The sequence below is a fragment of the Chelonia mydas genome, chromosome 11 (genome assembly GCF_015237465.2).
Source record: "Chelonia mydas isolate rCheMyd1 chromosome 11, rCheMyd1.pri.v2, whole genome shotgun sequence".
NCBI lineage: Eukaryota > Metazoa > Chordata > Testudines > Cheloniidae > Chelonia > Chelonia mydas.
The window spans coordinates 21,428,147-21,453,799 of NC_051251.2; the positions used below are offsets into that span (position 1 = coordinate 21,428,147).

The following is a 25,653-nucleotide window of genomic DNA, read 5'->3' on the forward strand; positions in this document are numbered from 1 at the left end:
TACTTGAAGTAGTAAGTTTGGTTCGAAGCATGTCAGAGATTCCCCTCGGGATAACAACCCTGGTACATATCAATTTCTTTGTTAAATTGATGAACTCATATAAGCTTGCAGTGTCCAGCAGGCATAACTGGACACTGCAAGACAGAGGTTCCTAGGGTTGTGTCTGGGACTGGGGATATTGGCTAGTGTCATTCAGTTGCACAATCCAAGGGGCAGCTTACATGCCAGAGGCTGTACGTAAACAGGCCAGGAGTGGGGGTTCTCACAGCAAAGCAGGGTAAGGCTGGCTCCCAGAGTCAAGGATTGGAGTGACCTAGCAGATCTCCGGTCTGGATAACACAAGAGGGGAACGTCACATATACTATACTGGCTTTCAATTTACCTTCACTACACTCAGTGAGGAGGGTGAGAAGATGAGAGAAAAGAAGGGATGAGTTAGAGAGAAGTTAAAAAAGGAAAAAAGACAAGATTAATGCATTTGATTTTACAATTCCACCATCCTGTAAGTTTTTCCACGATACCAAGTAGGGCCCTGACTCTGCAAAAACTTATACTTCAAGCATATGAGTAGTCCCACTGAAGTCAATGGGTACTATGACTGTATCATAGTGGGGGGCTAGATGCATAAAAATATCCTTTGCTTGACTGAATCAGCATGCTCAAGTCTTTGATGTTATTGCCCTGTAGAGACTGGTTGTAATCAGTATTGTGTCAAAGTAGGAATTATATGGTTAATTTCTAACATTTTTATTTGAGGGCTCATGTGACAAGAAGACACACACTCTGGCAAGATACTGGGGAGACATGCTGCTCTTGCAGACAAGGGAATCAGACACAAGCTTTGATCTCTGAAAGCATGTGAATGAGTAACTTTTTTTGTCTTATGTTAAGAAAAAATGAAAATAACCTGCCTAGATAGACTTTAGGCAATGGAAACTTTAGGTAAATTAAGGGATCAGTTTATTTTCGCTTAATACATTTTTCTCTATGCTTTTAATTTTCTTTTCTTTTTTTTTAAAAAAAGAGAACTGCTCTCTGTTCAAAGAATTCACATTGTTTTCCTTCCCCAAGGACAATAACTGCACAGACACATAAGGAACTATCAACTACAAAACTCTGAAGTTTTAAAGGCATGTAACTCTTGTTCTGGTCTAAAAGGCAAAGATTGGAGAATCGTATCACAAGGAGATGTGTTTCAGCCAAGGAAGTCAGTACAAGTGAGATCCTGAGAGTACAAGGAGGAGTGAGAGTAGCAGGTAGCCCTAAAAAGGTAACAAGGATGTAAGCCTTAATACTACTGAAAGCTAACAAAGATTCTCTAGAAGCTAAAGGAATGGAGACCCACATTTTGGGAGTATAAGGTTCTGAATGCATTTGAAGTTTGTAAAAGGACCATGTTGTCTTCATGTATTTTGTATCTGTATATGCTGAATGAGATGAAAGAGTAGTAAAATCAAAGGTAGGCAGAGATCTATCTACTATTGACTAGCTGCTGAGCTGGCACAGGTGTGTTTTTTGTTCCAGCTAGTATCTGAAATATCTCACACTCATAAAATGTGCTCCAGATAGTCCTATTCCTCTCTAAAAGAGATATAACTGTTATTATATATGGACCCAGCAGAGAAAGGAGATAGACACACACAGGTGGAGCTGATTTAAAGCACAGCTGTCTGTGGTGGAGATTTTATTGTTATGACAGCAAAACTTAAATGAAAACCAATGTGAGGCTATGCCTCCATGAACACAGACTACCTAACAATTTAAAGGGACAGGAAACTACATTACTCTACCCTATTTTAAACCACTTTCCTAATATTTTACATGACTAACATAAAACACTATATAATCTAAGTAACATTTGTAGGTGGACTACTGCAGTCTCTTAAATTGCAAGGGATTATTCTATTCCAGGATAGAAACTCACTAACTAAACAACTTATAAATTACTGGTTTTCACACGTTCTTGGGATAACATGGTGATGGTGGTGTTGCATTGTGCTGAAAAACAGGAATTGCTTGTGGTAAGGAAGCAATTAGATCTGGTAAGGAATTAACTCGATCTAAGTTTCTTCCACCAAGTCTTCAAAATTATGGGTTGTAACGGAAGGATGTTCAATTGGAGGAACAGAAATTCTACTGGGACATCCCTGGACTCCGGTACTTAGAAGCAACAACTGATCCATATGCCGTTCCCATAAAATACCATTAGATGGTTTTACCATGAGTGAAACAGGTTCCATGCATTTTACATTTTTTCCCAGTACCACATTCCACAGTTGCAAGTCCACACTAAGTCTCTTACTTGAATAAAAATGATGATGAGTCTTACGTCAATCAATTTGCATAGCTTGGGATTTGGCTACATGTGAGGCAACATCAGGACACAACAGGTACACAAAGACTGCTTCAAGAAAAGCATTCCAGGTGATTCTTGGGTAGTAGCATATGGTATGTTCCTGTAGGTACGCAAGAAATTATCTAATTTCTGCTGATGACTCAAAATGTACTTGTTAGCTCTTAAGGTATGCTTAAGTATCTGTTCAAAGCACTCCACTAGCCCGTTTGTATCAGGATGGTATAGAGCACAACATTATGTGCTGATGTCCATTTGAAGCTAGGAACTTCTGAAACTCTTCAGAACTGAATTGAGGTTCATTGTCACGCACCAACTGTAACGGCAAACCAAACCGACTGACTGAGGTACAACTATGTCCAATGGTCTTAGTACAATAGTAGATGTAATTTTGGTCATTTTGAATGGGTGTCAACTACAACCAAAAACATATAGCAATCTAATAGTCTTGCAAAGTATATGTGAATACGCGTCCAAGGAGTCTGAGATCAAGACCAGATGAGCTGGGCCAGGATCATAACGAATTTGCTGACATGTAGTACAGCATGTCACCTTTCTCTTAATGTCTTTGTCAATCCCCACCCACCAGTCATGGATCTGGAATATGGCCTTCATCCGTACAATGTCAAAATGACCTTTGTGAAGAACTTTCAAAACCTGAGATTGAAGTGATTTTGCAATGATTACTCACAGTCCCCATAAAATGCAATCTTGAGTAGTAGATAATTCATATTGCTGTCACGCAAATTGAATAAACTGAGGATTCTTAGAATCCAGCACTGTACCTTGTAGTACCATTCCCTTTCACAAGAGAAAGCACATCATCCTTAGCAGTTTCTCTGTTGACATGTTTACTAGTGCCTGTCCGTCAAATTGAGATAAAACGCTTTGTCAGACATTTCTTTGGACTGATGGGAGCTTGGGATGACAGATGCATCAGACCATCAGAATTGCCATTTCAAGTCTTTTTATGGAATGGAATAGGATAGGAATGAGCTGAAAGAAAGAATGCATATTGTTGCATGAGAGCTGCAGCTAATGACAGAATTCTATGTTTCAATCCAAAAATTGAAAGTAACAGGCGATGATCCATCAGCAAGATAAAATGTCTACCATACAGATAAGTATGGAAGTTCTGAAATCCAAAGATAATGCTGAGAGCTTCTTGCTTCATTTGTACTTGTTCTTCTCAGAGGTACTAAGTGTTTGTGAAACAATGGCAATTGTTTTCTCCCTGCCATTAGGGAAAACGTGGGAAAGAACTATACCCACTGCATATGGTGAAGCAGCACAAGCTAATTGCAATGGTAATGAGACACCAAAATGCCTAAGAACTTTGGCTGATGTCAAGAGTTTCTTTGCTTCCTTAAATGTACACTCACTCTTTAATCCATTTCTTCTTTGCTTGTAACAGTTCATGTAAAAGTACCAATATTGTCGGCAGATGAGGCAGAAATTTACCGTAGTAATTAAGCAGTCCTAAGAATGAACATAACTGTGACACGTTCTCTGGTGGTGGCACTTGAAAAAACTGCCTTCTCTTTCTCTGGCAATTTCCTTTAGACTCTGACATCAATTACATGTCCCAGGAATTGACCTGAAGGTTTGAAAAACTCATATTTTTCTCAACATATTCTCAATCCTTAGTCTTTCAAGCATTGCAAGACAGCATCCAAATGTTGAAGATGACCCTCTTGATCCTCCCCTGCAACAAGGATGGCATCCAATAGAATTGAACTCCATCCAGTCCCTTCAGAATCTCATTCATGGCTTCCTGGAACAGGGCAGCTGCCCTTGTGACACTGAAAGGCAACCTGTTGCAACAAAATAAGCCTTTTAGCATGTCGGTTTTGAGGTATTTGTGAGATGCCAGATCAATCTCTATTTGTAAGTATGCATTGAGAAAATCCAATTTACTGAAACATTGTCCTCCACTAACAGTAGCAAACACATATTCAATATGAGGTAGTGAATACTGGTTAGCATAAAACTCGATTCAGGGTCACTTTGAAACCTCTACAAATTTGACAGAGGCATCTTCCTTGATCAGTGGTACAATGGTTATACTCCACTCAGTGTGTGAAACTGGTGACATGAATCCAGTGTTCTCTAAAGGGTCCAAATCAGCCCCCAGAGGTTTCAGAGCATACGGCACAAGTCTGGGCTAACATGATTTTGGCTGGCTGGCTGACTTAACAGTGAGCTTGACTGACACACTGCTCATCTTCTCCAAGGTGATCGCCTTGATCTTCGTACAATTCACCTTGAACTTCTCAAGCCAAGTTCTGCTAAATAATGGTGGATACTTCCCTTCTATCACATACAAGGGGAAAACAATGGATTGTCCATCTATTGTCATTTGGAATATCCCTTTTCAGACTAACTTTTCTCCAGAATGAGTCATCAAAACCATGGCGGTTTCTTCCAGAGGAACTTGTGATAAAGTCTGATGTGACAAAATCAGTGAAACCGCAGCTCCAGTATCAATCTCCATTCTTGCAGGAACTCCTTTTCTTACTCCAGCTTCTGATAACACATACAGTGTGAGGTCTTGGTCAATGTCAGTAGCGCTCTTGTCTTTTTCCAAATTATGAATTCCTGATTTCCATCTTTTCTTAGGTTCAATCTTCATAGTGTCTTGGATGTTTGGTTATGCTGTGTTGCTGATTGTTGAACTGTGAGACAGATTACAGTAATATATCCTTTCTTCTGGCACCTTCTGCAAATGACCTGGCATGCCCAGCAGTCCTCCTCAGTGTGGGTAGTTTATGCACAATGGCCACATGGAAATTCCTTAAGTTGCTATGGTTCTCTGTCTCACCGATTCAGGAGGTGAACTTCTCAGTACACACTACATTCCAGAGAATCCTTCTCTGTGGTTTCCATGGCAATAGCTACCTCAACAGCTTTCTTGAATGTAAGCATTGATACAGACAGTTACTTTTTCTGTATCTGGTCATTGTGTAACCCAGAGACAAACTGATCATGAAGGATATCACTTAATATTTGTCCAAACTGACAATGCTCTGACAACTTTAACGTTGAAACAGCACGAAATTTTGCTACCAATTCTCCACTTCCCTGATGTCGCGGATGGAATCAATAATATTCTGCTATCTTTGGTAGAGCAGGAGAAAAATGTTCCTGCATTGCTATAGTAATTGTGGCATACATGGCAATTCCAGGCACAGCTGGAGACAAGAAGTCATGCAGCAGTCCATATGCCTTAGGACCCATCACTGTGAGCGAGGCTGAAACTTCTTGTCTGTCTGGAATGCAATTGCAGGCTGCAAATTAGTCTAAACATTTGAGGTACAACACCCATAAACCTGCAGTTTTCGCTGAACTCATCAACCTTTCCCACACTAGATACCATTTTTTCTGCTGGGCTTCTCTCCCTCCCAGATGCCTTCACTTCCACAGAGAACCCCCCCTCCGCCTTTTTTTTTTTTAAACTGTGCAGCACTACCGGCACTTGATCTCCCCCTACTGGCTGTGTGCTTATACTACAGCCTTTGATTGTACTTGGGTTCCTTGTGCTGGCTGCGGACCCTCAGTACAAGCTAAAACTGCTTCTCTCTCTAGCTTACTTGAGAACAAAAATGGATGCCCTCCCCTCACTATTCTGTCTTTGCAGCAGCTAGGCAGCAGAAAACTTCTGCTGTGTTCTGTCTTTAATTGCCAACTTCCCCCTCTCTAACTGGCTGATTCCAGCTGTACCTGAAGCAAAATGCAGCAGCTGTCTTCCACCTTCTGTTTCCAGATGAACATTTTTCTTCCTTTTTAAAAAAAGTAGTATGTGCTTACTTTTTCTTCTTCTTTTTCAGGCAGTAGAAACCACTAGACACTCCTAGGAAAAAAGATCCTCATTGCCAATATTTTATATCCGGACCCAGCAAAAAAGGAGATAGACACACACAGGAGGAGGTCTCAGAGTGGTAGCCGTGTTAGTCTGTATAAGCAAAAAGAACGAGGAGTACTTGTGGCACCTTAGAGACTAACAAATTTATTTGAGCATCCTGATTATCACTACAAAAGGTTTTTTTTGTTTTTGTTTTCCTCCTGCTGATAATAGATCACCTTAACTGATCACTCTCATTATAGTGGGTTTGGCAACACCCATTTTTTTCATGTTCTCTGTGTATACATATATATATATCTTCCTACTGTATTTTCCACTCATGCATCTGATGAAGTGGGTTTTAGCCCATGAAAGCTTATGGTCAAATAAATTTGTTAGTCTCTACGGCGCCACAAGTACTCCTAGTTCTTTTTACACAGGAATAGCTGATTTAAAGCACAGCTGGTCTTCTGTGGAGACTTTATTGTTCTGGCAGCAAAACTGAAACTAAAACCAAAGTGAGGCTGTTGCCTGAGGCTATGTCTTCACTTACCAGGGATCGATGCTGCTACGATCAATCAGGAGGGGTCGATTTAGCAGGTCTACTGAAGACCCACTAAATCGAACACAGAGCACTCTCTGGTTGACTTCAGTACTTCACCAGAACAAGAGGAGTAAGGTAAGTTGACAGGAGAGTGTTGATGCAGTGCAGTGTAGACACCACAGTAAGTCGACCTAAGCTACGTCAACTCCAGCTACATTATTCACATAGCTGGAGTAGCATAACTTAGATCGACTTACCCCAGTAGTGTAGACAAGGCCTGAGTGAGCACAGAATGCCTAATGATTTAAAGGGATAGGACATCACAATAACAGAGATATAATGTTAAAACTTCTCACTCTTAGTCAAACTATGCCCTTTACCAGGACCTTTAAGCACAGAAATGTTCGTTAAGTCTATCTATCTCAACTTGACTTTGGAAAGATAGCATTCTCCATGCCACTACCATTTTGTTGTTAGATCCTTTATACTCATATGTTCTACTTTTTGGAGCTTGTTGGCAATCTGAGATCAAATTTTAATACTATATTGGTATTTGCTATTGTTTTGGATGATTACTCTCTTTCTTACTTTCTTTCTTTCAGTTATACACTTCTCTCTCTCTATTTTACCTATATACACATAGAATTGAATACAGCTATATGACTGCTATTTATTATACTTACATGTATATTCTGTACTTTTAACAGTATATCCGGCATCACTTATTATTTGTCAGGAAGCTAGTAGAGTTTCTTTGAGTGGTTAACTGATAGCTTATATGTTTCCATTTTGAAAAAAGAAAACTTTTTAGTTTTAATAAAAAGTGAAAGGAAAAAGCCAGCACAGTGATAGGAGAAGTACTAATGAAAGCCATAACCAGGCCAATGTGATCAAATAAAAAAGCTATTTTTAAAGAAACTTTTGGCAGTTCTAAGTCAAGACTTGTGACATGTAACCTTTTAAACTTTTTATTGAAAAAAAAATCTAAAAGCAAGAACAGAATCATTACTAGACTAATGCTTCTAAAGGTTTTGGGACAAAAAGGAAAGGATCATGAAGCTTAAAATAAAAATGTGCTAAAAAAACCATGACAATCAAAACAAGAGCCCCTAAAATTGGCAATAAAAAGTTTTATATCTCTTTTAATAAAAAAGTGTAAATTAAAAGAGGTCCTGGACAAAACACTACAGAAAGCTGACTACACTAATGACTATGAAAAGTCTGGAGCAATGAGAAGTTTCAGAAAACATAAAATAAAACTGCAATGATAACACTTTCTCAGGTACATTCCTTTTATTTTAGCTTTATTTTAAGTAAGAAACATTTAATATATTTTAATAGTGATTACAGGTGGAATTTTCAGAAGTGCCTAATAAAATCAGATGCCTGATTCTTATGGAAAGTAAATGTTTCTAACTTTCCTAAGTGCTTTAGAAACTCTCACTCCAAGTTTACAGGGTTAGAATGTCTGAAGCAGTCAATAGCTTACAAGTATTTTCAAATACTCTCTTCAAAGACATTTTCTTCTTTTCATCACTACTAGATTATCAATTCTTATCCTCCCCAAGTACGGTATATAAATTAGCAAGTCAGAAATTATATAATTATTATTTAGTGAATAGGAAGCATCTTGACAGGGCTTCTTGCAGAAAGCACATGACATGGCTGCTTTGAGACCTATACTAGCTACTTGTGAGTAAGGCTACATTTTAGTCACAGGTATTTTTAGTAAAAGTCATGGACAGGTCACAGGCAGTAAACAAAAATTCACAGCCCGTGACCTGTCTGTGACTTGTACTATATACCCCCTAACTAAAATTTGGGCCGGGGGCTGCTGGTGCTGGTGTCACAGTAAAATTGCCCCATGGAAATGTCCCAGTCACAGTAAAATTGCCCCCCATGGGGTCCGCTCGGTAAGCACCAGCATTGTATATTGCTAATGCCTATATATGCATATGCATGGGATAGGATTTTGGGAAGGGTTGAAGGTGTGAGCATGGAGCAAAAGATTCCTTTGCAGGTTGCGAGAGGCTGAAGGGGGAGAAAGGGAGAAAGGAATAGGTTAACTCGACAATCCAGCTAGGTCTGAAGATAAGAAGCTGACTCCAGGCACCCAAGGCCAATGCACACAAGCAGACTCTCTGATGCCAAGAAAGACGGGACCCTGCATTCCAACCCCGACCAGCCATGAGAAAGGAGAATTGAGCTGAACCGAACTGCAGGGTCTGTGAAAACTAGTGAGACTGCAAATGTCAGCAAGTGGAAAAACAAAAGTCTCGCGTCCCTGAAGCCGGTGTGTTTTGGGAAAGCTGAGGAAGCCATGGAAAGCCAGTCTGGACTGGTACAAAGAGCACGGGGGACAGAGGTCCCTGAACAAACGCCCGCAGAAGAACCCAGGGCTTAAAAAATCCTCTCAAGACCCAAAGCAAGTCGGAGATCAACAGCGGACCCTGGACGGCCTGTGCACAGGACAGAACTCTTGTCCACCCTTCCTCCTCTTCTTCTTACGTTACACCCGGGCTTCACCAGCCTCGAGTCGTGCGTGTGTGAGTATCAAAGCGGGTCAGGGCTCGGGCACTAACTCTTTCTTCTTTCCTTTGAGTGACGTGGGGAGAAACCAGCACTCACCACTGTTATTTTTTTAATAAAGCTTTAAAACTTAGTCACTTGGTGTGCTCCTTCATCTCATCCCCTAAATATCCTGCGGCCTCAGCGTGATCACCTGACACCCCAGGCAGATTGGTAACATAAATCTGTCCCACTGGGGGGTGGTCCAGGACCCCTGCGGGTGCTGGGGAGGGGGTGTTAGAAGGGCTGGCAGGCTCCCTACTGAGCTCTGAGCAGCTCCCCGGAAGCAGCCTCTAGGGCAGGGAAGGCTAGGGGGGCTCTGCGTGCTGCCTCCACCATGAGCTCCAGGTCTGCAGCTCCCATTGGCCGGGAGCCTCCCTCCTTCTCCCCACCCCGAGGTAAGCACTGCCCCATAGCCCAACCCCATAACCCAACCCTGAGCCTCTTCCCACACCCAAACTGCTGATGGTCCAGGGGCTGCCCAAGTGTTTGGGCAGCCCTTGAGCCAGCCACATTGGCCATTGCAAAAGTCACAGAGGTCACAGAAAATCATGGAATCCGTGACTTCTGTGACCTCCGTGACAGACACGCAGCCTTACTTGTGAGCTTCCAGTTAAATTTTAAGGTGTTCATTTTGATTAATAAATCCCTGACTGGCTTGGGATCAGCCTCCCTGACAGATCACCTCTCTCCCCATAGCTACAATCAGCAGAAGCTCAGATATTAGATCCCTCTTGATGTATTTGAGAGAGGTAGAGTTCTCTGTAAAGTGCCCCAAACACAATGATACCCCTCCTGTCCCAGTCTCAAATAGTCTGGATTTGTTGACTTTTGTAATAGTTGGTTTTACTAATTTACCCTAATTTGAAGCTCAACTGTAAAAAGTGAATGGAAGGTAAAAAAAAGTCAAAATAACCTATAACAACAAATGTTGATGGGGAAAGGTGCAAAAAAGGGACAGAAAGGCTGAATTAAACTAAACAGAGGCCTACTGGTATAATTCAAAGACTGTGTTAAGATTATGCCCGGTAAACAAGACCAGTATACAACCAGAAATCGATGAACCAAACTTGGTGTATTGAAAATTAGGCCTAATTGGTGAACAAAATAAGGAAAGGATGGGCTATTCCGCCCATCTCTCCCCTTTTGGGGTCCTGAAAAAGAGGCTTTGGGGGGAAAGTTGGTAAGCATAATGGCTGACTGAAAGATGAGAGAAAGGGAAGGAGTAAGCTCCACCATCATGGCTGCCACCCTCATTGTCTCCCGGGACCCTGGACCTTCTTCTTCATAATCCTGAGATATGTCGTGACCAGACAAGGCCAGAAAGAGGGACCCAGATGACATCACCATCTCTACCAGCTCAATCTCAAACACCACACCCTCACCCCCATGTGTCCTTTCCTTTCCGACCTTATTTCTTTTCTTTCCTCTCTCTCTCTCTCTTTCTTCCTTCTGTCTATTAAGAGTCTGGCTTAGTTGTCCAAGACTTGCTACGCTGCTGTTAGCCTGTGAACAGAAACAGGCAGCTAAACCAGTACCCTAAAACAGCCCATACTGTTACAAGTTTATCAGGTCTTGGGGTGGCTGATCAGACTGAATGCGGTGACTGTTCTTCCAGCAGCGAGGTTGCAAATGAGAGTGAATGCCAGAGACAGAAACTGAATTTTCTCTTTGCTATTATTTTCTCTCCCCTTTCGTATGAGTTAGTCTTGTTTTGTCATTTAGCAAACAGGCTTTAACAACAACAGCAACCAGCCCCTCTCAGCTACTCTTTTCCTCAAACAGATTTTACCATCTTTAACACCTTCTCAGAAACTGCCAGACAATCAGGCAAGTTTTTGTTTTGTTCTGTTTTTCCCCTTCTGGGATGTTGTTAAAATCTACTGCTTAGATTTTGAATGCTTTAACTGTTTTTCCTTCTTTTTTGTATCTTTCATAAAGGTCCAAAGCATCTTTAATGGTGTGATTGCCATGGTAGGAAGCAGGCTGAGGTCGCTGTATACCAAACCCTAACCCTCGTTTAAAACTGTTTAAAATTGGACAGCAACTAGATTACGTTAACACCTTTGTTCATATGTTTAATCTAAATTAATATAACATGATATTCAGGGCATGCTGAAGGGCCTATTTATTTCATTTGGCCTTCAAAGAGAGATATGGGGCTGAGATATAGGCCAAACTGTGGGGGGTGATAGTATTTGATTATGAGTTGCTGCTTGGTAGTGGAAATGAGCTTCTAAATCAAAATAAATAAAATAAAAGTTTTTAGGGCAGAAATGCAGTAATTATTTATTGATTCAATAAAAATTAAAAAATCCTACTATATCTTGTCTATTTGGTTCTTTACTTACATAAAGAGCTAAAATATCCTTTAAAATCCTCTTATTTCTCTTTTTATACCAGACTTTAAATCTTCACTTGATGTTTTTAATGGCCAGTTTATGTAGGGTAAATAATTAGTAACTTACCACATGATGCCATTTCATCTGTTTCATCACCACAGTCATCCTCCCTATCACACAACCATGATTTTGGAATACAGCGTCCATTCCCACAAGAAAACTGATCAACTTGACATGTTCTTGCTGCAATGACAAAGGCACACAAAATCTTAAAATCTTAAAAGCAAGAGATAGAGTACAATCTGCTAGATCATTCAGTCCATGGCTTTTCTTAGAACTAACTTAGCAGGTGGACGTCTAAATGGTATTTGCTTTGCCCTTGACTGAGTGCTATCCCCATCTCCTTTGCTCTCAGTGGAAATTGAAGATACCTGCAGGACTGTACCCTTATCATTACATTCAATCATTCATAATGGATTTCACAGTAGGTGGGAAATTTGTGAGGTTTCACAGAATTATGCAATTACAGGAAATTAAATGTTAAAACAATATTAATGTTGTAGTCAAAATCATCAAAAATCTGGAAATGCCAAAGTAGGATTAAGGCTGGCATTCTCAAAGAAGGCAAAAGAAGTTAGGCATCCAAATCCAACTGAATTCCAGAGGAAGTTGGGTACTTAATTTCCCTAGTCTCCTTTGAAAATCCAAAGCTAAATATTCAGAGCAGTGATTAGTACTTAAATAACATTAATTCAGAATTAGATGATCTGGTTCATATTACCAATTAACCTTCTCCCTATCAAATGTGCAGACAGTTGCTTGCTATATTTCATTAGTTCTGTGTATTATGGTTTTCTTTCCACTTTAAGAATTAAATTGATGGTTTAATCTGGTTTGTAAAGAAATCATGTAATTGCTCACCTGACATCAGTCATCCACCAAGGTTTATAGACACATATTGACAATGAAGACAAAGGGAATAATAGAATTTCATTATAGTAAACCAGTTATTATTTTTACACACCACTTGCCTTAAAAAAATACACTGAAGTGTCTTTTGGGAACACTGGACCTAATTCATTTCTGGCATAATGCCATTAACCTTAGCGGAGTTATGGCAGAGATGAATTTGGCCTATGGTGTGTGTGCGTGTGTGTGTATAGATATATATATTTTGTAAATACAGGCTTCTTCCAGATGCACATAATATTACACTACTTCAGATGCTCTTTGTTGCTGTAGATTTAGCTAATGTAAAATGAAAAAAAATCCTTATGATTTTTTTTCTTTTAGATTCAGTTCAAGTGACTATGATGGGCAAAGTGCTAAACACTTGATCTTTATTGCTTCAAGAACATTTGTACACATTTTGATGTGTGCTTTAGGTTGTTGTCATGTTGAAAAATAAATCCTCTTCCAGGTTTCCTCCCTGATGGGATTATTTTGATGTTATTATTGCTTAACACATTGTCAGCTATGCCATCAATAAAAAAAAATAGCTCACCAAAATCTTCTGGAATAAATACAGTCCTACACTGTGACGATGATGATCATAACACTCATCATCATCATGGCAAATCCCCCAAAAGATGTGGCTTCCTTGTAAATCGAGGGCCATCTTGTACAGTCTCTGGCAGGATGCTTAAGGTGGTCTGATTGTATATTCAGTTTATATCCATCACTGGCAATGTTACTGTGCCACCAAAGCTTTTGGCACCCATGTGATTGCCAGCCACGTATCAGCATTCCTTGGTACACACACTTCAGAATTTGTTGGTCTGCCATCGTTATAATACCAAAAAAGCTGAGAAAACAAACCAATGGTGATGGAGATAATTGCTGGATTTGGTTTTGAATGTCCTGGCTTCTGATCTTGTCTTGCCACTTCACTTGGAGCAGTTGATGGAGACGATTATTCATTATTAGTGAATAATAAATAAAGTAAAATAATGACAAATACTCAGCTGGTGTAAAAGAGCACAGCTCCTGCATTTAATGGAGCTAACCAATTTACACTAGCTGAGATGACTCTAATACTTCACACCTAATAAAGCACTATTCATCCACATATAATGCTTAACAGCAGGAGTCAGACTCTCCTTGTTTAGAGCTTCTCCATACTTTCTGCATATAGAGCAGGCATGTTCAGCAGTGTTTCATGAAAACATACAACTTTGTTCCAAAACAGTTTACCTTTTCAAAATTATCTTGAGCAAATGCCCAGCTAAATTAATTGGTGTGGGGCTTTGGCAGAAGCAGAAGAGAATAAGACAAGATGGGTCCTCATGCCAGCTCTTGAGAAGAGGAATTTACCAGCTCCTTATTGGATGAGCGTCTATCCTCAGCTTGCGCTCTCTCTCTCTCTCTCTCTCTCTCTCTCTCTCTCACACACACACACACACAAACACAGATCATGCCCCAGTACACCATGGAAGGACTTATGCTGGTACTCCACAGTTCCACTGTGGGATTGTGGGAGTGAAGCTCAGAGCAACCCGCTTTTTCTTGAAACTGTTCCCTTCTGAAACCCCAGATTTCAGTCAATATCAATTGAACCAGCATTAACCCATGCCGTGTCCCTATGGTGTGTCAGTGTCAAAGCCAGCTCGAATAGTGGTCAGGCAATGGCTCCTCAGTTCTTTTTAGTCTCTCTTTTCCAGAGGGGGACCCTGCTGAGTCATATATCGTGAGCCTCAGCCCCTCCTATGTGTTTCCTCTTCTCTCTTCAGGGCTCTGTCACAACAGTGGGGTGGAGGGAGGAAGATAGAGGGAACCAAGCCCTCCTGATCTGCATGGTCCCAACCCTGGATGTTGCAGTCTTCAGATGACCTGTTGGTCTACCCCAAGTTAAACTCCCCTCTGGGTCTTCTCCAACCAGGCTGCAGCTTCTCCCTTTGGGGCATGATCAAAGTCTTACTAGCAGGAGGTTAATTTCCCAGAGGTCAGGGGTGTTGTTCAGAGGCTCTTGTGGCTTCCCACCTCCAAAAGGGAGGGGGGATTTGGATCACTTCTCCCAGAGTGGTCTTACCTGCACAGCAGTCACTTTGCCCACAGGCTTCAACTTCACTTCTTCGTGCAGATTGTAGCACCTTCCCCTGGCCTGCCAGTGCCCTTTCAAACTGTCTCTTCACCTAGCGCCCTGCATGTCCTGAAGCCCAGTATTGCTCCTGGGTTTGCTCTGGGTTATTGGGTGTGTAAACTCCATCACAGTTTCCACAACAGCTGCAGCTGAACAGCTATAGGGGAACTCAGCACACTGCAACAAGTTCTTGCTGGAGCGACACTGCATGTTGGAGGAGGGTAGGAAAAGAGAACTAATCTGAGCTGCACAAAAGGACAGTCATCCTATGTATACAGGATGGCTTCAGCCTCCACAAATTCAGGGTTGCACCTCCCTCTACAATCCCTGGATCTGCAGAATTGGGACACCTTGTCCCTTTTACACTCAACGGCCCCTCAGATCCTTCCTCTACAACTAGGTGAGCTTTGCAACATTTGCATGGCCCCTGCAGTGAAGAGGCAATCTAGCCATGAACAGATTATCAAAGTACTGGACATAGTAATTAGAAAGTATATTTTATTTTCATATTACTGTCTATAAACCTTGAACAACAACTGCACTGATACAGCTAATCAATAACATACAAATATCAGACAAGCAAAGACTGTATAACATTACACGTTGTAACTTTAAAACTTTTTTTTTAAATATACTTTAGTTTTAGGAGGCCTCTTGGTATATTTACTGACATGAAACTTTGTAAAAGGTTTCACAAAGGAATTTATCTATTTCAAATGGAAACAACTCACCACCTATATGACTCCAACTATGTAATCAGCCCTTAAATTTTCATTACTGGTAACATACATAAATTATGTACTAGTTTCCAGTCAGGCAGGATCAAGTCCATCATTCCTATATAAACTACAGTTAACCCTCTATTTTTGCTCACAAAATATAGTTGTTTGTGTCATTGCCAATAGGTGAAGTGGACTGCAGAGAGAAGAACAGATAAGAATCTCATCCCACAAAGCCTGTTGAAATAAATAACCCTTACCCAACAGACCCTTGTAGTCACGTAAACAGAGCAAGACTTTTACAGGATCTGGCCTAAACTGCACTTGGGTATGAACAATAAAAAGTAATTAAAATGCATATTTCTCTGTACTATGGGGTGAAGACTCTAGTTCTCTAATTCCCATCCTTTTTACCTAGATTATTAGAATGCACATTATGATTTGTGTGACAGGCTTCCTTTAGAGTTTCAACTGAAACTGCTCTCTAAAATATGCCAATTTGCACTCCCCAACTTAAAATCAATTAATGTATTAGAAACCCCACTAGATAAAAGCCATTGATTTCTTACTTTGCTGCTATAAGTGAGCATTTTTTCCTCTTGTTCTTTGAAACAGCCAACATACAGAATCAGAAAATAAATGAAATATAGTGTAGTGAAACAGATTTTTAAACAAAATATGAAAGGAAGGATGTTTTTGTAAAGCTTCCACACAGTTTGGTTTTAGGACATTTTAAGTCAGATAATATGGATTCAGGGAACATCACTATGTGTGTATACATGCTGCCAATCTCTTTCTTTCACTCAGTACTTACATAGAATAATAAGTTTACTGCCAATTTTTCAACATTTATCAGACTACTAATGACCTCTCTAGAACGGTCTACTGACCTGTACTAAAGACTGTATGTTTCTGTGCAAGAATGGACTGGTTTAGGACTCCTAGATTTATTGTAATGAGACAGATTATATGGAAATATAAATAGATGAGGTCAAATGGGACTTCCATATAAAACCCCATGCATAAATAATATAACAAATACTAAACTATTTGCAGATGAGTTCAGGGGAAACTGAGTAAAATTATATTTGTCAAGGTAAAAAGCAACAAGAACAAAACGCTTACTTGTCAGATGACTTACATCACAGTATAATAACAAACTACATTCCAACTGCCAAGAAAGATTTAGCAGGGGCAAGTTTGCGTCCAAGTAGTGCATTGACAGTCAACCCATATGGGTAGATTAAGTGCCAAATTACTTTGGAGAGCAGAGTCAAGCACAGGGATTAAGTAAAATATAATTTATATTCTAGCCCTAGTGGCATCAAAATCTGAATTCATTTAAAACTGCAATAATCAGATCATCGGCAGTAGGCTGGTTCAGCTCAGTTCAGAGTACAGGCATGAATTTTTATTGGAGTGGAATTTAGATAAAAGTTATTTACACATCCAAGTAAAGTTTTTACCTGCACATGTTTCATTTGATTCATCTTCATTATTGCCACAATCATTAGCTCCATCGCAAAGCCACCTCTTGGGGATGCAGCGGTTATTCTGGCACTTAAACTGATCATCAGGACAGCTATGATTGACTAGGAAAAAAATATTACTTTCTCCTAAGCATACCATCAGAAACAAACTGCTGAAAACATGATTATATTAAGTTTCACTCATTGAAGAACTAGAGATACAATTAATATGATTACCCCATAATTTATAATCTTCATAGCTCGGAACTGTATTGCAAACAGGTAAAGTTGAGTCCCAGTTAAACAGTTGCTGAAGTATTTCAGATATAATAATACAAAATCTGGACACTCTATTGAAATAAAAGGAGTTATACAAGCGTAAACAGGTATCACTGAGAGAAGAATAAGGTCCATAAGATTGTATAGTCTTTATAGGAATGGATGGCTAAAGATTGTAGGTAAATCCACTGAAGTCAATGATACAATTCCTAGTGACTTCAGCGGGGCCGGATTTCACCTTGCATTTTTCATAAACATTATGAATAAGAGCCTTAACTAGCATAACTCAGTATAACTCCATTGTAGCTATGAAAATTTTCATCAGCTGAGGTTCTGACTACCCAACTATAATGATATGTTAGCATTTTCATTAAAGGTTAAAGTGCTTTGAGATCCTCAAATGAAAACTACAATCTAAATTCAAAGAATTACTATTATGAATTCATATTTTCAGAATTTTTTACTAGACTAATATGATAAGCCAACATTTAACTTCTCAAATTTTGAGTATTCATTCATATTTTAGTGTTCTAACAAAGTAAAAAAGATAGTTGCAATTCTATGACTCAGAATGTTAATTTGTCTGATATGCCATGATGTAGCCTAATCAATTCTGGCACATTATTAGAAAAAAGAATTAAGCTGTAAAGATAATAAACCTTATACATTGTTTATTGTGCATATTTTCCCAATATTTAATATGGAATTTATTATATAATTATTTGAGACAACGTATTCACACTAATTATCTGAGCATATATATATGCTTATCATAGTGCAATGTTTATCAACCAACAATAAAACATATTTAAGGACATTCATAACACAAACAACAACAATAAAGAAAACATTAACAATGTCAGACAAACCTACCAAAGCAACAAATTTCACAGTTAAGGATTAATCCTCCAGTAGCTAGACACAGCAGGGTGCCATCTTAAATGTTAACCTAATATGTTTATTGCATGTAAGAACAGGGGGCTAAGTCTTTAACTGAATTTTCATGCTTTTTTTGTATTTATCTCACATCTTTAAAATTCTCTTGAAGTCATGTTTGTGCATATTATTCCCAGTTAAGTGAGAAAATGAATAACACTAATAAAAACGTATATTTAAGCAAAACAAATATTGCTGCATTTTACTATTTGGTGCCTGATACTGCACTTGAAGCCAATAAGAGTTTTGTGTCAGTAGGGAATGCATAAGTATGTCCTTTGACTTTCGTAGGCTCTGGATCAGGCCTAAGGGGGAACTTCCTTTTCTAGTTCTCTCTAAAATACAACTGAAAATTTCAATTCACCAAGCCCTGTTGACGTCAACATTCTGTGTGCAGAGGCTGCAGGATCAGGCCGTTTCTCCATATGCACTTCATCAAATAAGGATTCATCTAAAATTTGCAACAACAACAACAAAAAAAATACTACCAAAGGTCTTTATCCAAAGCCTATTGAAACTAATGGGAAAATTCCCATTCACTTCAGTGTGCTCTGAATCGGCCTAAACTAAGATGGGAGGCTTTGGTATATAAATAAGTTTTTAACATTTTTTATAACTCAGCATTAGCAAACATAAAATAATTTTAAAAAGCCATATTCTTAAAGCCATTAAAATCATGGTTTAGTTTTAGACTATCTGAAGAAATGAATAGGGTACAATAATTCACTAAAGTGAAGCCATCCAAAGACTTACACTGTAAAAGGTAATACAAAGTGGCCATCATATGGACCTGTTACTTGTAATCAAACAGGCAGTTCAATTTTGTACAAATAACCCTTGAGATAGCAGATCCTGAAAGAACTATAGATAAGGAATGGCAGTAATCTAGTCTACCAGATACTGTAAGCGGTGGGGAAAAGAAGTTTTGCAATGCTTTTGAAATGATAAAAAGTAACCTTTGTTGGATTGCAAATATAGGGAAACGTAAAACTGTGGTTCCTACTAAGTATGAAATTAGTTAAGATCTAAAAGTCATCAGAGCCAATGTCATTGCTTCTACGTGATTCCGAGAACTAACAAATCAACCCTCAGTCTTCCCTGAATCTAACTGCAACTACAGACACTGTAACCAAGCTGTAACATTAGTAAAAGCAAGGAATCAGCTAAAAGTTACTTATTTAAACCACTTAAAATACTTTCATGATTTATTATAAATAGACGAATATATTTATAAATAGATGAAAGTTATAGTTTTCTTTGGTTAAAAAAAACCGAAACTGACTACTGAAACTGAAAGTTTGGGAAGTTGATATTTTATTTCTGATTTAAATTACATAAAATATTTTATGTAATAGCAGGTTTATCATAGAACTGTTCTTAAAAAGCAGAGGTGAGGTACACTGCATTACCTGCATTACAGGTGCAACCACCACCGGGGAGAAGTAATAGATCCCATACTACATGAGAGTTATGTGAGGGGATACCTCAGACATCTTTTTCTTTAAAAAGTAAAGGACCAGATCCTCAGCTGGTGTAAATCAATGTAGTTCCATTCAAATAATTGGAGCTATGCCAATTTTCACAGGCTGAAGACTTGGCCCAAAATGTAAGTTCCGGTCTAAAATTCAGTCCCTTGCTCCTCAGACTGGCAAGGACCAAGGAACAGATTTTTGAAGAGTTTTAGGTCCCTCAAAAAAAGCAGCTAAACATCTAGTGGGATTGTCAAAAGCACCTAAGCAGATTAAGTGTCTAACTCCCATTGAAATCAATGGAACTCAGGAGTCTATCCTGCTTACGCACTTTTGCAAATCCCAAAGGGACCATTTGGACCTTTCACCTCTTCTTCTCAGGGCTCTCTTTGATCAACTGAACAGTAGCAAAAAATACTTCAGTGGAAGCTGTTTCCATCCCTCCTGCCTGGAGAGACATTTGCCATAGTTAGAACATTTTATGGAATGGGTAAGTAGAAAGGAGATCCTAGCGAGCGCCTGGTAGAATAATTATGCTAAATAATATTTTACACACTGTCATGTATAGCTTTTAAAACAAAAAATGGTCTTTGTAATCAATACTTATGGTTAAGAATATTATGAATGATTTCAAAATCTGAATTCAACTTCAATGGCATGAGGGCTTTTAGTTTTGTTGTTTATGTTTTTAGAATTTCTTTAAAGTGCTGGTGGGACTTGTTGCATCAAGATTATCGTTAAATCCACTCTTTTTACTCATGTGAGCAGTAAGAAAGAAACTGTAATGACACTTGGTTCTTATATAGCTCTTATCATCCCTAGATCTTAAGTAGGCAGGATTTGGCTCCTGCTCAGGTATGAGCAAATATATTTACTTATTGTGTATCACATAAAAACACAAGACATGGAAACACCCATTAGAGTGAGACAAGGAGGAGGGAAGCTGAATGAAGTCATGTATATTTCCATTTACAAGCATTGTCCTGCTATGGAGAAGCAGGTATGGTTATCCATATGGGTGTACACACTCACTACATTACATCTTCCTGGCACCCTATTCCTCTCCCTCTCAATATGGCTCAGGTGCAAAACTGATGATCTGGAATGTGGTATGGAAATGCTTGGGGGATTGTGTTCCATACTTTAAATGGCAATACAATCTCCTATGGGCACCCATCCAGCAACCCCAATTCTTCCAGGATTTACCAGGGAGTAAACTAACAAGGAGTAAACCAACAGCTCTCCTAGCCCACAGACACTGCAGTTGCCTGGCCTGCCTGCTAGTGGTAGTTTATGCAAATTCTCTTTGTTAATAGTCAAATTTAATAATAGAATGAGGCACATGGAGAGAGCACAGGTAATCATAAGTAGTTCCTGCCTTCCTCTCCAACATGTAGAAAGCATAAAAGCAGAACAAGAACCTGTCAAACTGCCAGACAATGGAATGCGGAAAATCAGAACCTAAGGGAACATCTCTCCTCCCAAAACTACTGATGACCATCCAAGCAAACACTGAGTGACTGGAACACCATAGGTGACTGGAGGGAATACCAGGCAGAGCTAGATGACCGAGTGGGCAGCTGCTCTACAAGTTACCGATCCCCTAACAAGCCTACAGAATATCCTGTTGAAATTCCAGCAATTACTGATGGTGCTAGGTTCAGCATTAATGGCTCTTCTGTAGTTTTCACATTCCCAGCAAATTATTTATCACTATGGGGGAAGGAGCCAATGGTAGCATGGTCATGTTAAGGCCATACTGCTAAAGGGCAGTAAGGTACCTGTAAGCTAAATAAAGTGACAAATCTGAATTGTCCAAGATTCAGTGTATAGGGAACTGGCTCCCCATCGATCATTGGGATCTCCATGGTAGCAGTGGTCTGCAAATCCATGTCAAGCCCCAGAAGGAGTGAATTCTAACATTTTCTAGTTTCCAAATCATAGAAATATTCCCCCCCCCTCCCGTTTTATAAAGTTTTGTACAGGTAAGAACCCAAAATGTCAAGTGCGCTATTTAGAAGCCAACATTTCTAAGTATGAAACTCCCATTAAATCTGATGGGTTATTAATATAGAGTTTGTTTTTCATTTAATTTCTGCAATTACATGAAACATGTTTAAAAGAGGAGCAACTAAGGGCCTGATCCTGCAATCCCTGATTAGGTTACGTTGCCCTGGATTTGAGGAGCATGTATACCCCAGAATTTGATCAGACTAATTGCAAACATATGATGTGCATTCAGCCATCCTGAAGTAATGAAACAGAACACCACATAGCTAAGGGTTAATTTGGAGACAGGCTTTCAGAAGCAAGGTTAAAACTAGCTACAGTTTCTGCTAATCAGAATGGGAGGAGGGGACAAACAAGTAAACAACTGAGACTGAAATACCTTGGTGGTTGGAAAACCTTGACTCTAGATGCCCCTGATGTTAAAAGTTTATTGAAAGTTAGAAAAGTGATGATACAGTAGTGTCATTATGACCTATGTTTTTTGTAGAAGTTAGCTATAAAAGATTAGCTAATAGAGTGTACTTTGGAGCAGACCTCTAAAGCCACCCTGAGAGATGTTTTCCTGACCTCTTTATCCCCAGTGGGTAAGCAACTGGCCACTGTGAATCTGCTGTTAATTACTCAAAGCCATTTCAGATGTTAGGTAAATATCTGGGATGTTCTAAACCTATTTGCTTATGTTTGTGTGTGCTTAAATCTAATAAAAACTGCAGTTTTAGACAAGAGCATGCTAAATTGCATTACTCCTTGATCAGATGGAAGTGCTGAGTTCCTGTTTATTTATTCCTTACACCACCTGGAGTGAAATAGTTAAGTTGCCCCTGTTGGGGGTTCTGAAAACCCCGGGAAACAATTAGACTCCCACTGAGTTGGAATTTTGGCTGTACAATAAATACAGGAGTGTGTCTTCACTTTTTTATTAGCAAAACTATTATAGCAGAAGATAAAAAACAAAAATAGTGACGGGGGAAAAATCAAAGAGAACGAAGATATAAAGGTAACTTTGAAACCAGAACTCTCCCGAAGTAGCCAAGTGCACAGCCAAGATACCGTACCACAATGGGCAGGGGTGAATGTGAGCAGAATGATAATGCTTCTGAACCCTTACATGTTGATTCTAACATACACATATGCACTTGTAGTCTTTTTTTACTTGCATTTAGAGATAACAGTGCAAATGAGGACAGTTGGTAGGTCTGCTTAAAAGTAACCATTTATGGCACTACGGTGTTTCCACTTTATCACCAAATTTACTTTTCTTAAAATATATCTCAGTGAGGTTTTAAATATTACCATAGCAAAGCTGCAGGGCTTTTTAAGTGTTCAAGGCTATATTCCCTGCTTGTGTAAATGAGCAGAGCTCCACTGACTTCATGTTAACAACAAGATCTGAGGTAGCATGACAAAGGCAGAGAGGCATGCTAAGCACCAACTTGAACCCTTCTTTAACAAGTGTCAGTCTCTCTTCCCTTTAGTTTCTCTCTGTCACCCATCCATTCATTATGATGGGAGTTTTATTTTGAAGATAAACATGTCTGAAAACACACAGCATTTAGAATTACAAAAATCATTGCAGGTATACCTTTAACTGCTTAGCAACCTTTCTAAACAAGCTTTCATTGACATGAATTCAAAGTGAATACATGTGTGCAACCCTTTGTTACCAGATCATTTTGATGAAATTTTAGAAGCACACTGTAGGGAAGGTTTCATTAGTGACTTTAACAATAAAGTGTTCAAAATCTGATAATTCTTATTCAGCAATTTAGCGTATAAGTGTGACTAGAGACCAAATTGCTGATCTCCTCCGGCTGATAAAATTAAAATTTGAAAAGCACTAAACAAATTTTTTAAAAATTGTCTGACTCTAATATAACAAACAAAACCCATTTAAAATTATTTTAGAAATGCAAATTCACTTTTATTTATACAAATTAAATCAAGAGTTTCCCTCCATATCACCCAATTTCAGCAAATTCAGACTAAGCCAAAACCATGTTAAATTACCTTAGAAACTGCTTCAAGAGGATTACTTTTAACATATTTTTGCTAATAAACTATATAATATGTACAGAGTTGGAAATAAGTTCTGAATTCATTTATAAATGTGTAAATATGAGTAACTCTACAGAAGTAAAGGAATTTTTTCTAGATTAGCATCAATTTAGGTAAGATAAGAAATTGGCATGCTATACCCAAATATTTTACCTCATGGAATTATGAATAGATGTACACTTTACTGCAATTTAAGAGCTCTTTGTCTTAGAATAAGGAAGTCTAAGAAACTCTCAAATTATAGTGAATATACAGCATTGTGTTATAGGCCTCTTCTACAGTACACAGTACAGCTAAAGTAAAGTAGTCTTTAATGATACTGTATGTCAACTGCAGATTTGTTATTTTGGAGGAAGTACTATTTGCAAACTGAAAGTAAATTAAGGGAAATTTACTGAAGAGAAAATGAGCAACTAGCTACAGTGCTGATACAAAGGTATGTTATTTGTACAAACACACCTGTGTCAGAAAATCCAAGCTACCTGGCTTTGCCAGTATAAATGATGACTGATTGAGCTGTTCTTGAGCATTTTTAATGCATACATATGTGTTTTCCCATGGTAAGAACAAGGAACTGGGACTCAGGATTCATGTGGTAAGATCCTTACTTATACTCTGGCCACTTTATACAAAATAATGGGACCAGAACAGTGTAAAAGGGCCTTAACAGTCCCGTATCCAGCCACAGAAAGATTCCACTGGTGAAAGAACTGTTGAAAACAGCCATAAGTCTGCCTCCCAAGGACCCCCGTATAAGCCCTGGCTTGCAGGAAGTGTTGGGGCACAGCTGCAGCACGCAGCATTACAGAAATTCTGGCCAGCATTGATGCCACTAGGGAGGCTGATGTAATTTAGACAGACTTCCTGAACTGTCTAAATTGCACCCGTCTCAGGAGCAGCCCAGCATCCGGAAGTTTCAAAGGTGGTTTAGAGCCATCTTAGCACTCCTCCCTGTCGGCTGTAAATTAGAGATGTAGCACAGAATCTCACCCGAGATTCTGTTCCGTGCTCTACCCTGACTTACTATGTGGCAAGGAACAATTCACCTATCTGTGCTACAGTTTACTTATTTATTTACTTAAAATTGAAATAATATTTGCTTAGTTCATAGCGGTGTTGCAAAGTTTAATAAGTGTTTCTGAAGCACTCATTTCCTCGCATGAAAGGTGCTAACGTAAGGCTGCTGTACTAATAATTATTTTCATTAACAAACATCCTTGTTCCAACACTTGTTTTACTGTAAGATGTGGGCCAATGTGAAGAAAACCCCACTCTTCTCGCATGTGTTTCAGTTCTCATATGTCCCTTCTACAATATCCTAAGCCGTGAAGCTGTAAAGCAGTGATAGTCAGACCGAGGCTTTTGAACCACAAGTGGTTCTTTAATGTGTCTCCTGCAGCTCTTTGCAGCACAAAATAAAAACACCATGTGATTTAATCATTAACCAATCTAATTTATTAACTACTCAGGATGTTTTTACTATGTTATTAACCAATTTGAATTGATAAAATAATAATACTTAGTCATTTTGCTGTGAGAATGATTTATATAAATAATAGTCAATGAAACAATGAATTCACACTATTGTGGCTCTTTAGGGTAATGATGATCACTAATTTGGCTATTGAACCACTGAGGTCTGAGTATCACTGCTGTAGAGTATCTTGTTCCAAACCTACGTCTGTTTTCTTGGACCCTCTTCAAGATACCGTTGCCAAAAAGCAGTGGAGTGTTTAAGGAACCTTCTGCACAGTAATTCAGTCTTTAGAGTATTTGAATTGATTCTCCTCCTTTTTTTTCAAGCAGAGATCCAGTGTGTGTGTCTGGCCCACCATCCGGAAGTTTGGAATGGCACCAACAGCAAAGGATACAAAAATGGACACTTTTAGAGCACCAGAATTAATACCACTACAACCACTGACATAAGCAGACCGCTGAGGAGGTATCTCGTATTACACTATGAAACAAATATGCTCCTGTTTACCACAT

General features: G+C 39.1%; 1 protein-coding gene and 1 long non-coding RNA gene across 2 annotated transcripts in view; one reads left to right on the plus strand and one right to left on the minus strand.

The window, feature by feature from the left end:
- LRP1B (LDL receptor related protein 1B) overlaps positions 1–25,653 on the minus strand; it is a 1,293,242-nt gene that overhangs the window by 515,584 nt on the left and 752,005 nt on the right. The window contains 2 exon segments of the mRNA XM_043525164.1: positions 11,775–11,891; positions 16,913–17,038. Coding sequence (XP_043381099.1) covers positions 11,775–11,891; positions 16,913–17,038 — 243 coding nt within the window.
- On the plus strand, positions 8,442–24,093 carry LOC122462330. The gene is made up of 3 exons (XR_006284815.1): positions 8,442–8,581; positions 18,375–18,380; positions 24,082–24,093. It is a non-coding gene; the product is annotated as an uncharacterized LOC122462330 (long non-coding RNA).